Below are 14,868 nucleotides of genomic sequence, written 5' to 3' on the forward strand. Positions count from 1 at the left end.
GGAGGGGGGCAGAGGCAGGGCTGGAGGAAGCAGGTCTGAGAGGAGTGTAAGAAGGGGAAAGGGAGCAGCCAAAGAGCTTCCTGCACTTGTTTCCAGGGGAAGGGAGGTGGGCGTGTGAGTGCGTTTGTCTGGACCGGTCCTCTCCCGCCAAGCCCAGGGATGCTGGGACCCAGACGGTGTGGGTCCCAGTCGTCGGCTGGAAATTCACTTCTCATTTTACTGTAGCCAATCTTTATGTTGGTCAGATTTTTCATTGTTTCAACCCAGAATTGCTAAAGAACCAGGTGTGCCTGCCAGGCCACTCCCATACGTTTCTATTGGTGACTTCAAACTGATACGAACATCTGAGACCAGCATGTCACACATGCCCACATGCTTAAGCCCATGGGGACCTTCCCAAGGACAGAGAAAGTGGCTCTAAATGTCAGTTTGATTCCTGAACTCATTAGATTCCTAACAATGCTTGTCTGGAATTCATTAACAATCCAGGCACAATGAAACTCAAAATAAATCAAATGCACTGGCAAGGAGCTGGGGAGAATGCGGTTTTCAGCCACTCCATCCCTGTGCTTCAGGAGCGCCCAGGTCCTCTGTCTGCTGTGGCAAGGGGCTGCTGGGAGCAGCTCCAGGAGGCTGGGGTGGGTCCTTGCCCTGATGTTGCCCGAGCGGAGAGAACAGAACCCCGAGAGGACACACGGGCTCCCTGCTGGCCCATTAGCACTGGCCATGGTTCTGCTACAGACACTCGCCTACTGCTCCCTGTCTTTGGTGCCCCTTCCAGACCTGGGCTCCTGGCAGCCAGTGTAGTGGGCTTTGGCGCCGGAGCCATCTGGGTTTGCATCCTGGCTGCACGCTTTACTGTGGCTTACACCTCTACCTTTCTGGGCTTCCATTTTCTCATCTATAAGAGGGGAATAATCACTCTTATGTTTTGGGTTGTTGTAGGCCTAGGAATGAGATATTTCAAGTGTCAGGCACAGAGTAGAAACATTAATGTAGCCATTACTGCTTTGGCCACCGGGCCAGGCTCATTGCCCACTCCCTTTCGGCCCCTCCCCCCACGCCTGCAGACTTGGCACCCGTCCGGGCCACAGACTTGTTTCTCTTTTTTGTCAATTGACAGCCAGACCTGACCTTGGGCTCTGGCCAGATCCCCTGCCTTTCTTTTCCAGCAGGGCCCAGATACCAGAATGACTTTTTAATTCACTGGGGTCAGAATACAATAAAATGATGTTGGAAAAAATAGGCTGATTTCCAAACTATTTCTTAAGCTGTTTTTCTGCCCCTGGGGGAATCCTGGCCGTCACTCTGCGGCGGGGCCATTCACCGCGGCCGGCTGGTCTCTGCGCGCGGCCCGCTGTGCCGCGTGCAGGCAGCACAGTCACTGAGCTCTGACAGACGGGGCGGGCGTGTTGGTCTCAGTGCTGCCGGTGCCTTCTCCTTTCCACTTCTTTGTGTTTGCGGGGAGCAGGGCACGAGCCATCTTTCACACCGTTGCTCTTTTTGAAGCTTCTGAGGTCTCTCCCATAGACACAAATGAAGGAGGTGGGTGGGTGTGCACCTGCACGAGCACACTCAGGCCCATACACACGCGCACGTCCACAAGCTGCTCTGCTGTGTGAAATCCATAAGCTTCCTTCCTCCGTCTCAGCCCCTTTTCCTTTACTGCCCCCGGCAGGGCACGAGGGGAGTCCTCTCCAGGCTGGCGGGTGCAGAGGGCGGCAGGGCGAGGGCCCAAGTCCCAGCGGGAGCAGACACAGGTGGGCGGAGGGACGGACGATGACGGGCACTGGGCACTGTGCTCAGGGGAGCTCCTTCCTGTCCCCTGGAGAACTGGGAACAAACAGATCACACCAGAGTCTGTCAAACCAGAGAGGCACTGGGTGGGTGGGGGGGGGGAGGGGAACAAAAGAAAGCAAGAGCAAATCCAAGGAGGAATGAAGGGGAGACAGTGAAAGGAAATGAGTTGCCTTGATCCTTATCTTTGATTTTTAATCTTCCTAAGCTGAGGGTGGGGTGTGGGTGCACAGCAGAACATGTATTTCCCCACGGTTGTCTTTACCGGGTGGGGCTGACCTACCCATTTGGCACAGGAGACCCATGGCCTAGTGGCTACCATGCTTTTAGGGGCCCAGGAAAATGTCTTCATTTTAGTTTCTTTCAAAATCAGAAGGAAAAATGAATTACAATACTAACGACTATGTAATAATGAATCCTGCTTAGATCACATCCATCTTTGTAACAGTGATAAAGTATCATTTTTTGCAGATGCTCTTCTTAATGGAGGAATCCGTCCCTGGACGTCCTCGCCCAGCCCTGCCTGCCCTGCTGCCCTGAACTCACCGACCCCGCAGGCCTCAGCGACTCCCTGTGTGGGGCTTTTTATTTCAACTCCAGCGGTGCTGGCTTGGCGACACTTGAATGTATGACCTCGTCGTCATTCATTTTAAACAGACGTGTGTCTGTGTCAGGCACCCATCCCTGAATCACCAAGTGGCACCTTCTCTGTCCCAGTGCTGAGCAGGCCCGCGGAATGTTCTGGGGCAGGATGCTGGTGAGGCGCAGCGCTGAGGGCTGCCTGGCCTGGGAGCCAACCCCCCAGGTGACCCCGATGGCACCCAGGCACCTGAGACCCCGAGGAAGCCCAGATGTGGAGCGGGGGCGGGGGCGTGTGCAGGTATAGGAGGTTATTATTTTTCTCCTTTCCTGTTCAAGAATCCTTCAGCTAAGCGTGCGGAGTCATCACTGATCACCTGTAAGGCCTGACTGATATCATCAGGGATTTTACTTTTCTTTTCTGCCTTCCATGTGTCAGAGCGCTGAGTGAGCAAAGTCAAGCCGGAGCTTAAAGATGGAACCTCAGAACGATTCTGGCCTGTTGAAACGATCCCACTGGAGTAATCGCCCCTCCTTCATTAAATACTTGTTTAGGATAGATGTTAAAGCGTGCGCACACAGGTACGTGTCTGCCCCCAGCCCCTCTCACCGGTGGTTGGAGGCGGGGCTCTCGGTGGCGGTGGCAGGGGCAGCCGGGCCTCGGGGCTATACCGCCGTGCACACCGTGCTGACTGTGAACTCCGCCTCGGTGGCCATGATGTCTGTGGGCTGGATGTTGCGGTCGTACATGGGGTTCTCAAAGGTGGCCCGAACATTTGTGTTCTCGTGGCCAGCATAGCCATTGAATGGAACTTTGGGTCTTCTCCTGGGAATAAGAGAGTGACCAGGACATAAGAGGAGAAACAGAAGGGCCGAGAGGGAGAGGGCGGCAGCTGGGAGGGGAGGGAGGCTTCGGAAGGTTACAGCTCTCCTGAGCTCTGGGTGGGCTGGGTCAGGGGTAGGGCCTGGCACTGCCTTGTTCCCCTCCCAGCCCCATGCCTTGTTCTTTCACTTACCTGTGTTTGTAGAGATAGAGCACGAAGCCTGCGATGATGAGGGCAATGAAAGGCACCAGGATTGCGGCTGCCACCGAGCTGCTGTTGGAAGCAAAGTGGCGGCCGATGGACTCAGGGTCTGACTCCAGCAGCCTGAGGTCTGCAAGTTCCAAAGCATAAACCTCGAGTGAGACACAGTTTGAGAGTGCGGCCCCTAGCGGTCACTATTGGGAAGTGCGGCTGCGGCTTGGGCTGTCACCTCCTCCAGCTCGACTGGGAGAGGCCCACCAGCCTGCCTTCCACACACCGAAGCCTTCCCCGGGAGAAGGGGCCCACGGGCACTGATCAGATCGTATGCAGAGAAAGAGCTTAGTCCTGGTGAAGCGAATCTCCTCAATAACCCAAAACTATGTCACGGAATAAAATCTTAAAAGGGCATAGCCCTTTACAAGTTTTGAAACTTCTTTGGGCCATAGAAGATTTTTATCAGATGGAACCTTACAAGGCAGCCAAAATATGACATGGATGCACGTGGGCCTGCTCTGGTGGACGTGGGAGAGGGCGCACTCCAGTTTCTGTCTCTGGAGGGTCTCCCCTCCTTCACCCGCCCCTGCCCCCACAAGTCTGGGGCTCAGAAGAACACTCTGGGGCACCTATACCCCTGCTAAGTGTCCCACCTAACCGAGGGGGTGAGGCTCTGAGAGGTGCAGGCCCTTCTCAGGAGACAGGGAGTCAGCTGTGAAGCCAGAGCAAGCACCCCGGTGTGCTGAGTTCTAGCCAGTGTTGTAGGCAGGGGGGCCAGGTGTTTGAAGGGCTGCTGCACGGAAGAGAGAGGGTCTTACTCCAGGCAGCTCACAGGGCAGAGCTAAGAACCGGTCTGGGGCAGGGGCAGGCTGGAGTGGGCACATCACGGAAGCAGATTTCCACCTGAGACAAGAAGCTTTCTGGTCAGAACTGTGAGAACATGCAATGACTGCCTTGGCCAGCAGGGGGCGCTGGAGACTGGTGGTGTCAGCACCCGGGGGGCCCAGAGCTGGCTCTAGAGCACCCCTTTAAGGGCTTCATGTCTCCCCTTGCACTCCTCCCAAGAAGCCAGGACCCTTCCCTCCATTACAGCTCCAGGCTCGGCACCCAGAGGCTCCAGGTCAAGGCCAATCTCTGGAGTGAGGATGCTGGACACTGACGGTGTGGAGCGTGCAGGGTAAAATGATGGGAGAGCAAGGGGGGAAGCCTCCTGGATACTCAGCTTTCTCTTCTGCAAGTCGAGGATGGCGATGCCAACCCCTGGGACATACAGGGAGGAGATCGCAATACGGATAAAGAGCACCGTGTCTCAATGCTTCGGGATGTCCGGGCGATGCCAGATAGTACTGCAGGGGGCTGTATCTGAGACCCAATGTCCCTGGAGCAGGGGCCTCTCAGCTCAAAGGCTGAGCGTGAAACTGGCAAAGGCTGAGTGTACTGAGCATTGTGCTTATTTCCGGAGAGACATTCTGTAACTTTTATCAGAATTTCAAGGGCATCCCTGATCTGAAAATGGTTAAGAACCTGTCCGAGGCTGTTGATGTTCACCAAGCCCCTACCCTCTACCCCAATAAACACGTTTCTCCTCCACACCCATGAGCTCATGCTTCCAGGGGACAAACGCTAGTTACCAAGTCTTTGAAAGCCGAACTGCCCAAAGCCATGGCCCTTGACGGAGCCTTGGTAGATGAAGGTGCCTCCAGAAGACTCTGAGGAGACCTGGGGAGGTGGGGAGCAGAGAGAGGATGGAGATGCGAGTCCTGCCAGCCAGGCCAGACCCGCTGGTTTCACCCTCCAGCCCACTGTGGCGGCCCGAAGACTGCAGCTCCGCCCACCCCCAGGAAGGGGCGGAGCCTAACTGCCCAGCTTGGGGAGAGGCAGGCCCCTCACCCCCCACCCCGACTGCTTGTAGGAGGTGGGGAGACGTTTTTATTTCCCACTGGTCAAATCCTTCAGTCTGTCTGGGCTTCAGTTTCTCGTCTGTAAAACCAGAATGATAACAGTATCTAAGTCTTAGGGTGGTTGAGAAGATTAAATGAATTAATATGTACAGATGAAGCACTTACAGCACTTAACAGGCCCTGGAGAAGCGTTAGCTATCATTGCTGCCATGAAACACTGCCTTTTAGAGCGCCGCGGAACGAGCCGAACCGCGACTAACACAGACCTAGCGGATTGAATGCACTTTGGAGAGTTCCTCCCAGTTCCATTGGCTGTAATTCTTTTGTGGGGGGTGGTAATTGGGGACATAACTCCTTCTTGCTCCCTCAGCCATTGCCTCCACGATGCTTGCGTAACGGGCTCAGAGACTCAGCCATGCTGGCCCCGGACGTGCCCCACAGCATCGGTGCTCCTGCTGTCCCCGTCAGCTCAGGCTCCTCCCCAGGGTGGAGCCTTCTGTCTGGGGTGCCCTGGGTTGACCTCCTCACCTGTCCCCTCAAAAAAGCGCTGGCCCGATGGTTGGCTGTCACCCCAGGCAGAGCTCCAGCTGCTCTGGGCCCTCCAGAGCCCCATTTGTGTCTGGACCTTGGCCTGCATGCCTGGCTTCCCCTCCCAAAGCTGTTCCTCATCCTCTCACCTCTGGCAACCCCCCCAGCATGGTGGCCTGCTGCCCTGGCAGGCTGCTGGACTGCAACTAGGGAAGCCAGCCAGGCATGGCCTGCCAAGGGGGTCCACAGGATACGCTCGAGCACACCAGGGAACGAACGTTCTGTGCCCGCCCCTGGAGAGGCCTCTTGCTTCCCCTTCTGCGCTCACAAAGCACAGTCACTAGAGCCACAGTCCTCCACCAGCTAGTCCTGTCTGGGCAGCGGGGTGTGCCCTGGCTCCTCAGCTCTCTGCTCCTCCGGGCACCAGGACCCCTCCCTCCTCTCCACTCTTCTTCTTCTGGCCTCAACAAGCCAAGACAGGGAAGCTGAGGATGTGACAGGTGACACTGCTCAACTCCGCTGCCCATGAATTGGAAGGTTTGGGCAGAGGAGCGCCCCTGGGGACCCGGCTTCCATCTCAAGAATGCCCTAGAATGTAACACGACTTTTCCCCAAGGGAACGCGAGGAAGTGGTGCCCCTTCTCCTCTGTTTCAGCCTCCCGAGCTACGCCGCATCAGCCACAGTCCGCATCCTTAAACGTGAGTGCACGTTCCAGGTAGTCGCCTGGGACTCTCCATCTTCTCTGGCTCCCACCACCACACCATGACCTTCAGCTTGCTTGGATTCAAACGTGCACTGCTGACCTCCGATGCCTTGCCTTTGGCTCTAACATGGGAACCCACCCCATCCTGCTCAGATGCGCCGACCCTCTGCACTCGCAGCCTCCTGGCCCGTTTTATCTTTTCCTTGCCCACTTCTCCAGCAGGTGAGGACTCCCTTGCTAACCCAGTTCTGACCCTACGAAAACCTCCTCCCAAGCATCCATGTGGATCCAAGGAGTTTCCGCCCCCTCCCCTCCTCTTCCTTGCCAGTGATCTGGGAGTCGGGATGGGCCAAGGGCACGGGGAGTTCAAGGACTGAGTGTGCCCTGCTGAACTTACGTGCCCATCCAGGGCCCAGTGATCGTCTCTGAACTTATTCACAAAGATCTCCACCGGCCCTGTAATTTGGTAAACCTGGAGTAGGAGATGGAAATCTTCTTTCTTGTAAATTCCTGGGAAAAGAAAGTTCAGAGGGTATGCTTGAAAGACCTGGGGAAATTTTACCACCTAAGTTTGTGGGCAGACGGGGGTGGGCAGCTGAGGGGGACTGCAGGGGTGGGTGCTGATGTAAGCACCCCACGCATAACCAACGGCGTGCAGGGAGGTGCAGAGCTGGGGGGGTCTGTGAAGGCTGACTGACTGTGAGCGCGTGCCAGAGGCACATGCGTGTTAACACACAGTGGGTTGCTGGCCTGTGGCTGTGACCCGGTTTACACACGCACGTGTGAGAATAAAGTGAATATGGTTTTGTACGTGTGAGTGCGTCAGGTAGTCCGTGGTGTGCCTGCGATGCAGTGTGTGCAGGAATGCATGAGCAATGTATCCAGGAGCACGTGAGTGTGTTTAGGGCTCTCTCAGACAAAAGTGTGGAGGTGCACATTCACTTGTGCTTGTGTGCGCGCGTGAATAAATGGATGCGAGTGTACGTGGGGTTGTGTGAGAATGTGAGCCTTCCTCCACTCATGCACTCATCCATCTGGCCAGTAAACACTTCTTTCTATGGCACTTAGTTTCTCTGATTACAGATGCATCAGGAACGGAGGGGCTTTTGGAAGATGCAGGGATGCATGAAGGGAAAAAATCACTCTTGATCTCACCACTGAGAAATGCCCACTGTTAACATTTTTGTGTAATTACTTCTAGTTTCCTTTCTTATAAATGTAATTTTTTCTTTTAAAACTGGAGTTGCATTTTAAATGCATGATGGTGGATGTATTTCTCCAAAACTGATATCATATTTTATCCAGCAGATATCCTATAATTAATGTGTCCATTTCTCTATTTTTAGATATTTGCATTTATGTAATATGAATAGCCCTGTAATGTGAACATCCTTTATTCATGAGTGTTTGACTCCATCCATAATTATTTCTTATGATGAAAATTCTTAATTAATGGGTCCAATCATTTTCAAGGGTCTTGATACACATTGCCAAACTGTTTTCTAGAACTGTGCTGTTTCCTGCTTTGACCAGCACTGTATCATTGGACCCTGACCATACTGAAGTGTATTACTTCAAAAACTCTTAGCGGGGCCCTGACTGGTGTGGCTCGGTGAGTTGGGCATCATCCTGCAAAGCAAAAGGTCGCCAGTTCAATTCCTGGTCAGGGCACAATGACAGAGTTAGAGGCCAGCTCCCTGGTGGGGGGTGTGACAGAGTCAAGTGATGCTTCTCTCTCACATCGATGTTTCTCTCCCTCTCCTTCTCCCTCCCTTCCCCTCTCTCTAAAAATAAAGAAATAAAATCTTCAAAAAAATTTTAGTGGGAAAAGTGGAAAATGACAGTGTGTGTTTACTTTGGTTTTCTTGATTGCTGATGAAACATATTTTTCTCTTGTTTGTTGGCTGCCTGTGCTTTGGCTTTGGGGGTTCTCAGCCCCCATTTCTGGTTTAGTTTTAGGGATATGAGTCTCCTTTCTCTTTGCTTTTCAGAGTCCTGCCTATGTTCAAGTTACTGATATTTGTTTTCCAGCCATTTCCCTTTTGTCCCTGGTGTTTTTCCATGTGAACAAAGAAGCGCAGACACTTCCTGTCCCCCCTGCCCACCAGAGAGGTCTGAGCCTCCCACGACAGGACAACGTAATGACACTAGACTCGTCTTTGCAAAGGGCATGTGGCCGTCCCCCCTAGTCACCCCTGGCTTGCACGGAGGTGGCCTGCTCCTCACCAGCCAAGTGCAGCTCCACGCCGCTGTGGTCAATCATGGTGGCGTTGACCTTGCTGTGGACAGCCTGGAAGCCAGTCACTTTGAGCATCGCCGGTTGCTTCTTCCCCTGGTACTCATAGGCCCCTTTCCATAGGGAGTTCTTGGCAAAAACATCCCCGGGCACTAGAGGGATTGAGAAACAGACGTGAGAGGGACTTAGTGTGTGCTGGGGGAGCGGAGGTCCTCAGATGACCGATGGCAGTTCAGTCACGAGGTCGTTCTTCCAGCCTCCTTAGCCTGGGGGAGGCAGCACAGTGCTCTGGCCGTCTTGTGATCGTCTTGGCTCCCAGGGTGAGTGAGAGGAGGGAAAGAGAGAGGAGATGGATAGCAAAAAGGAGAAAACACCTCAGAAAGGGAGAGTGGGGGGACTATAACAGAAAGGAGAGAGAAAGAGAAAGAAGAAAAGAGAAGAAGGAAGGAGGTTGAAAAGATGAAGAACAGGGAAAGGGAGGAGAGAAAAAACTGGCACGTTGGTATCGCGTGGCCGACAGGACTTGGGCTAATGACGGCAGACACACCTGGAGTCTCTCTCGGCTGTAACTTATCTGTTGTTTGGTCAAATGCAGGAGTCTCGACTTCCTCACCTGTGGTTCTGTAAATGGAGGCCGTCCACCTGCCTCATCAGAGTTACTGCAGGGGTTACGTGACCTAATGTTCCAGATTGTGTTTCACACGGTGTCAGATACATGAACGCACCTGAGGGGTGATAGCTACTAAAACTGCTATTTATCCTCATAGTAATTCTCTAAGGCAAGTGTTATAATCCCTGTTTGTGGAAAGGTGAACTGAAGCTCAGGAAGGGAAGCTCACTTGCCCGAGGCCATAGCTGATCAATGGCCAAACTGGGATTCGACTGAGTGTACGGTATCCCTGTGTAATGCACACACTTATAAAACTACAGGGGTTGAAAAGGATGTGATAGTGTGCAGCACTTTTGCAGTGGCCAGGCAGGCCTGGAGTTGGTTCCGTGTCCAGTCCTGGCCATTACACTTTGAAAGAACCAATCCTGTCTCAGACGTGGGCTCATTCCCAGGAAGCTCCCCGGGCAGCGCCGGGTCTGTGTGTCCGGCGCCGGGAGGGGTGTGGGAATCAATGGCACCGGCGCTCGAGGTTCTGCATGTGCTCTTGGAAAACTGTGGATCCTTCTTCTGGATGCGAGTTTTGCTTCCTTCAAGCTCACTTCCTCCCGAAGTCAGCCTGGGGTTGGGAGGTGGGAGGGGAAATCCGTCGGGCTCTATAGATAGTTTTCGTGCCCTTCCGTTGGATACTCGGAAACTCATGTGCACGATTCCGGGTAATTGGGTGGAGGGACCAACATGTTTCTTGAGCCGAAGAGCCGGTCTGGACATACCTGAGGCTTGGGTGAGTGGCGGCTCCCGGGCAGTGTTGATGGGCCTCCCACTGGGCCGGACCTCTGCTGGGAAAGAGCATGGGAGAACACGGCATCAGCCTGTGGCCTACATTCTGTTGGAAAAACAGTGTCTACCTCTCCAACACTGGTCAGTGGTTCTTAGAGATCTTGCTTGGACTTATCCCCTTCGAGCGGGGCAGGCTGCTTTGATGGTCTGTGATGGTGGGAATCTCCCTCAGAAGGACAAAATATGTGGCGAGTTACAAAGGAACTCTCCCGTATCAGTCATAGTTCCATTAAACAAGGAATTGGGATGTAATTGCACATAATTCTTTATTACTATATTAAATGACAGCATCTAGCAGCGGGTTCAGTAATTACTATACATAAACAATATTTCACGATATCAGTAACAGCTGTAATACAATATGAAAACTGGCAGTTTCCACTGGTAACAATGTCCTAAGTATTGCTAACAGTACTGTGGGTTTTTGTCTGCATTCAAAATGAAAGGACATGCTACACTTCAGTAAGACATAGAGGAAAACAAGGATGTCTGTTTCCTCCCCCCTACTGCACAGCCCCCCTGAGTGCCCCTGACTGAGGGCCGGAAAGCCCTGTCCTGGATTCTTTCCTCCCAGATACCTGGCACGAGGGAGAACCTTCCTCTTATGAAAAGTAAGTTTCTGGAGCCCTGAGGGGCTTCCGTGGAGTGCTTCCTCCCTTGGACTGGACGTTAAGGCTGAGCAGCGCTCCCCAGCAAAGGTAAGGCCATGGCTTTGGGCCTGAGCCAGACAGCCCAGGTTCAGGTTCCAGCAGTGCTGCTTAACGACTGTGCGACCTTGACCAGTCAATTCACCAGAGCCTTCGTCTCCTTCTGCTAGAATACACCTCACAGCTCTGTGCTGGATAAATGAGGTTATGTCCAGGAAAGTCATGGTCAGCAAATGTTAATGTCTTTCCTTCCTTTGCAGAGGAGCAACAGAAAAATCTGCCTTGTCACCCAGTGAGGACAGACTGCCCCTACTGGGAGGTCACAGAGTGTTAGCACAATCCCTCCAATTCTGGAGGTCAGTTTATGTTCGGGCATCCAGAAAGCTGCAGAGAAATTTTCCACAATGGCTCCGTGAAGATGCACTTCTGAACGTAATACCTTTATTGTCTCAGGTTATATGAGATTCAGGGAACAAAGAGGGAGAAAGCCTTTTATGTACGAGGTGCTGTTCTAGGCTCTTCATGTGATTTCATTGACTCTTCCTCTCAAAACTAGGTTGTAGAGATCGCTGTCTCCATTTTATAGAAGAAAAACTCGTTAGGAGGCGGAGAGGTGAAGGGACTTGCCCAAGATCAGACAGTAAGGGGCTGAATTGAGATTTAACTGCATTTATAGCACACTGTATTTTTAAATATAAGTACCTATGATAGCATCAAAAAGAATAAAATATTTAAAAATAAATGTAAACAAGGAAGTTCAAGACTTGTGCACTGAAACAGAGAAACAACTGTTTAAATAAATGAGAGATCTGAATAAAAGGGAGGGAGACACCCCACGCTCGTGGGTGGGAAACCTCGCAGGGTTCCCAGGGCAACGATTCCAGAATCAATCTGCAGACCCAGCACAGTCCCCACTGAAACGCCAGCTGTTTGCTTTGCAGAGATTGACGGTCTAACCCTAAAATTCACGTAGAAACAAAAGGGGCCCCGAATGGCCAAAACAATCTTGAAAAAGAACAAAAAGGAAAACCTATACTTTCCAACTGAAAACTTCTTACGAAGCTCCACTACTCAGGGCTGTGTGGCATAAAGACTGTCACAGAAATCGGATGGGACAGAGCTGGGGACTAGATACAAACGCACACACCCAGAGTCAAATGGTCTTAGACAGGCTGCCAAGGCCGTTCAACGAGGGAAGATTTGTCTTTTTGGCAGACGGTACTAGGGCAACCAAATAGCTACATGCAAAAACATGAACTTGGACCCCAAAAGAACACAATTAAAAAGAAGTCAAAATGAATCCAAGACCTAAAAGTAAGAGCTAAAACTATAAAATTCTCAGAAGAAAACATGTATAAATCCTCATGACCTTGGATTAGGCAATGGTTTCTTAGATATGATAGGGAAAGCAAAGCAAGCAAAGAAAATGTATGTAAATTGGAATTCGTCAAGATTAAAAACTTTTGTGCTTAAAAGGGCACCAACATGAAAGTGAAAAGACCAAAACTTTTAAAATTGTGTACATTAAATATATGTTGTTTATGTGCATCAATTATATCTCAGTAAGGCTGTGAAAACATCTGAAAAAAATTTAAACTCCAGGACAACAGTGGAGTTTAAAATGTGACAGTCTAGTTTCATTTTAGGTGATGAATGAAATAAAGGGGAATGTACTATTAAATTTAAAAAAGAGAAAAGAGAAAGACAACTCACAAACTGGGAGAAAATCTTTATAAATCATGTATCTGATACGGGTCTTATATTCTAGATATATAAAGAACAACTGAAGGGACTCCAGACCAAAAAGACAACGTAGGAGGCTCCTGAGTTTCCCTCCTCCCGTGGACACACTGAACGTACAGCCACACTGGGCGTTAGTTCCCTCTGAGAGAAAGGAGCTGAGTGACTCCTACCCACTGGCTGCCTGAGAAAACACCCACACAGAAATGGGCGGGAAAGGCTGAGACACATTCTTGCTATACACCCCACTCCTGGCATAGCGCCATGTGATCGGGAGGGAACTCCCAACCAACCATAGTTAAAATGGTAAATTTTACATTATGTATATTTTACCACATGAAAAGCTTAAATAAATGTATCCTAAAAATGAAACCTTCCATTATTATTATTTTTTAAAGATTTTATTTACTTATTTTTAGAGAGAGGGGAAGGGAGGAAGAGAGAGAGGGAAATATCAATGTGTGGTTGCCTCTTGAGCGCCCTCTGCTGGGGACCTGGTTGCAAACCTAGGCACATGCCCTGCTGGGAACTGAACTGGTCACCCTTTGGTTTGCAGACCAGCACTCAATCCACTGAGCCATATCAGCCAGGGAGAAACTTTATATTATTACCATATGTGGAAAAATCATTACTTTCCACAAATAAAAGACATTTATAACAATTCATATGATGAAAATACAAGATGGTTATTAAATTCTAGCTCTGATAAAGCCTCTGAACTTGAAGCTCCTCTCTGAGAGGAAGAATAACAAAGTACTTAAGAGCTCATATTCTGAACTCAGACCTTCAGGGCTTGAATCTCGGCTCTTTCCCTCTACCAGCCAGTGACCTCAGGCATGTTACTTAGTCTCTCTGTGCTTCAGTTTCTTTACAGATTACATTTATATACTAAATGGAGGTATGAATAGAACCTGCCTCATAGGATGATGATGAGGAGTAAATGAGTCAGTGCATACAAAGTACTTAGAGGAATGCCTGGCATAAGGTGAGCTCATCACCTGTAAGAAAGAGTTCCCTGCCATTCCAGTACCAAACTGAGCATTTTTCTTGCTGGACTCTTAAGACTGGACCCAGACCACCTTCTCCAGGAAGCCTTCCCTGACTTCTCCCCTCCCCTCCGCTTAGGCCAAATTAGTGCCTTTCCATCGCATCCCTGCAGCATCCAGCCCATCTCTACGTTCCTGAAGGTACTGTTACATCTGATAATGCATTTGTCTTCTGTGGCTAAGCGGGAGGTCCTTTAGGGCAGGCTTTCTGTCTTTTACCTCCAAATTCTCCATGCTGGCACAGGTATGCACAGCAACAATGATCAAAAAATAGAAAATGAATAAATTCAGAAAAGGGGGAGGGGAGTTTGTGAACTCTTGGTGACCCTGAGGGACCTGTGGGTAGGTACTGTTTTATCAAGGTTATAATATGCACAGTGTGTTATTATTCTGCTTTGCTGAAACAAAGAGATTTTCTCTGTTTGGTGACTCATCATAATCCTGGGAGAGTGTTTAAGCTCAGGTGGAAGGCAGCAAAACAAAACTTGGGATGGCTTCACTACATGCGTCTTTAGACTGTCCTGGCTTTACCTCCTGGAAACTCAACACCTCAGAAAATCAGAGGCAGGATCCAGCTTCTGGAAGTCGTATTCCTTCCTCCTCCTTTGCCCGCCTCCCCTCGCTCAGACTCAGCTGTCACCTCTGGCCTCCCACCCTGGCGAGGCCCACCAGTGGGCACGCTCACCCAGGCAGATGGGCGGTTTGCCGGTCCAGCTGCCATCTGCTTTGCAGGTGCGGTGCTCGGAGCCTCCCTTGAGGGAGAAGCCCTCCTGGCAGGAGTAGATGAGCGTGTAGCCCATGGAGGGCAGGTCCAGAGCCCCGACGTTGGCATGGGTCGGCGTCTCTGGCTGCCTGCAGTGGTGGGCTGGGCGAGAAGAAAGACATTGTTGGACCTGGGGAGAGTAGGGTCTTCAGGATGCCTTTCGACCATTCCCCGTCCCCAGAAGGAACAGTGCCTTCCTTTCCCCGTGGGCCCCTCTCATGTCCAGCATCCCCTGCCTATGTCTCCCCCACATCCCAGTCCCATGTCTATCGGAACAGCCAAGATGGAGACCACGTGGACACTGGCTTGTCAGCCCTGGGGGAACCGAAGCCGGGGGCACTTAACCTGAGGGCACGGGAGTCATTGTGGTCAAAACCTGAAGTCTTTCATCCCGAGGGCTGGCTTTGGTAGTTGTTAGTTTTCACAGCCACCAGAGAGAGCTTTCTTTTTATTTTGTTCAG

General features: G+C 51.3%; 1 protein-coding gene across 2 annotated transcripts in view; it reads right to left on the reverse strand.

Moving 5' to 3' along the window:
• Positions 1–3,042: 3,042 nt before the first annotated feature.
• Positions 3,043–14,868, reverse strand: part of CSMD2 (CUB and Sushi multiple domains 2) — a 550,409-nt gene continuing 538,583 nt past the window's right edge. For both annotated transcript variants that reach the window (XM_045858971.1, XM_045858969.1), the window contains exons 64-70: positions 14,330–14,509; positions 10,145–10,207; positions 8,755–8,916; positions 6,926–7,038; positions 5,027–5,114; positions 3,393–3,531; positions 3,043–3,202 (exon numbers count right to left, since the gene is read on the reverse strand). In XM_045858971.1, the coding sequence (XP_045714927.1) occupies positions 3,043–3,202; positions 3,393–3,531; positions 5,027–5,114; positions 6,926–7,038; positions 8,755–8,916; positions 10,145–10,207; positions 14,330–14,509 (905 nt within the window). The remainder of the gene's footprint in view (positions 3,203–3,392; positions 3,532–5,026; positions 5,115–6,925; positions 7,039–8,754; positions 8,917–10,144; positions 10,208–14,329; positions 14,510–14,868) is intronic.

Source organism: Phyllostomus hastatus, unplaced genomic scaffold (assembly GCF_019186645.2).
Source record: "Phyllostomus hastatus isolate PE091 unplaced genomic scaffold, TTU_PhHast_1.1 phas_scaffold_182, whole genome shotgun sequence".
In the NCBI taxonomy this organism is placed as follows: Eukaryota; Metazoa; Chordata; class Mammalia; order Chiroptera; family Phyllostomidae; genus Phyllostomus; species Phyllostomus hastatus.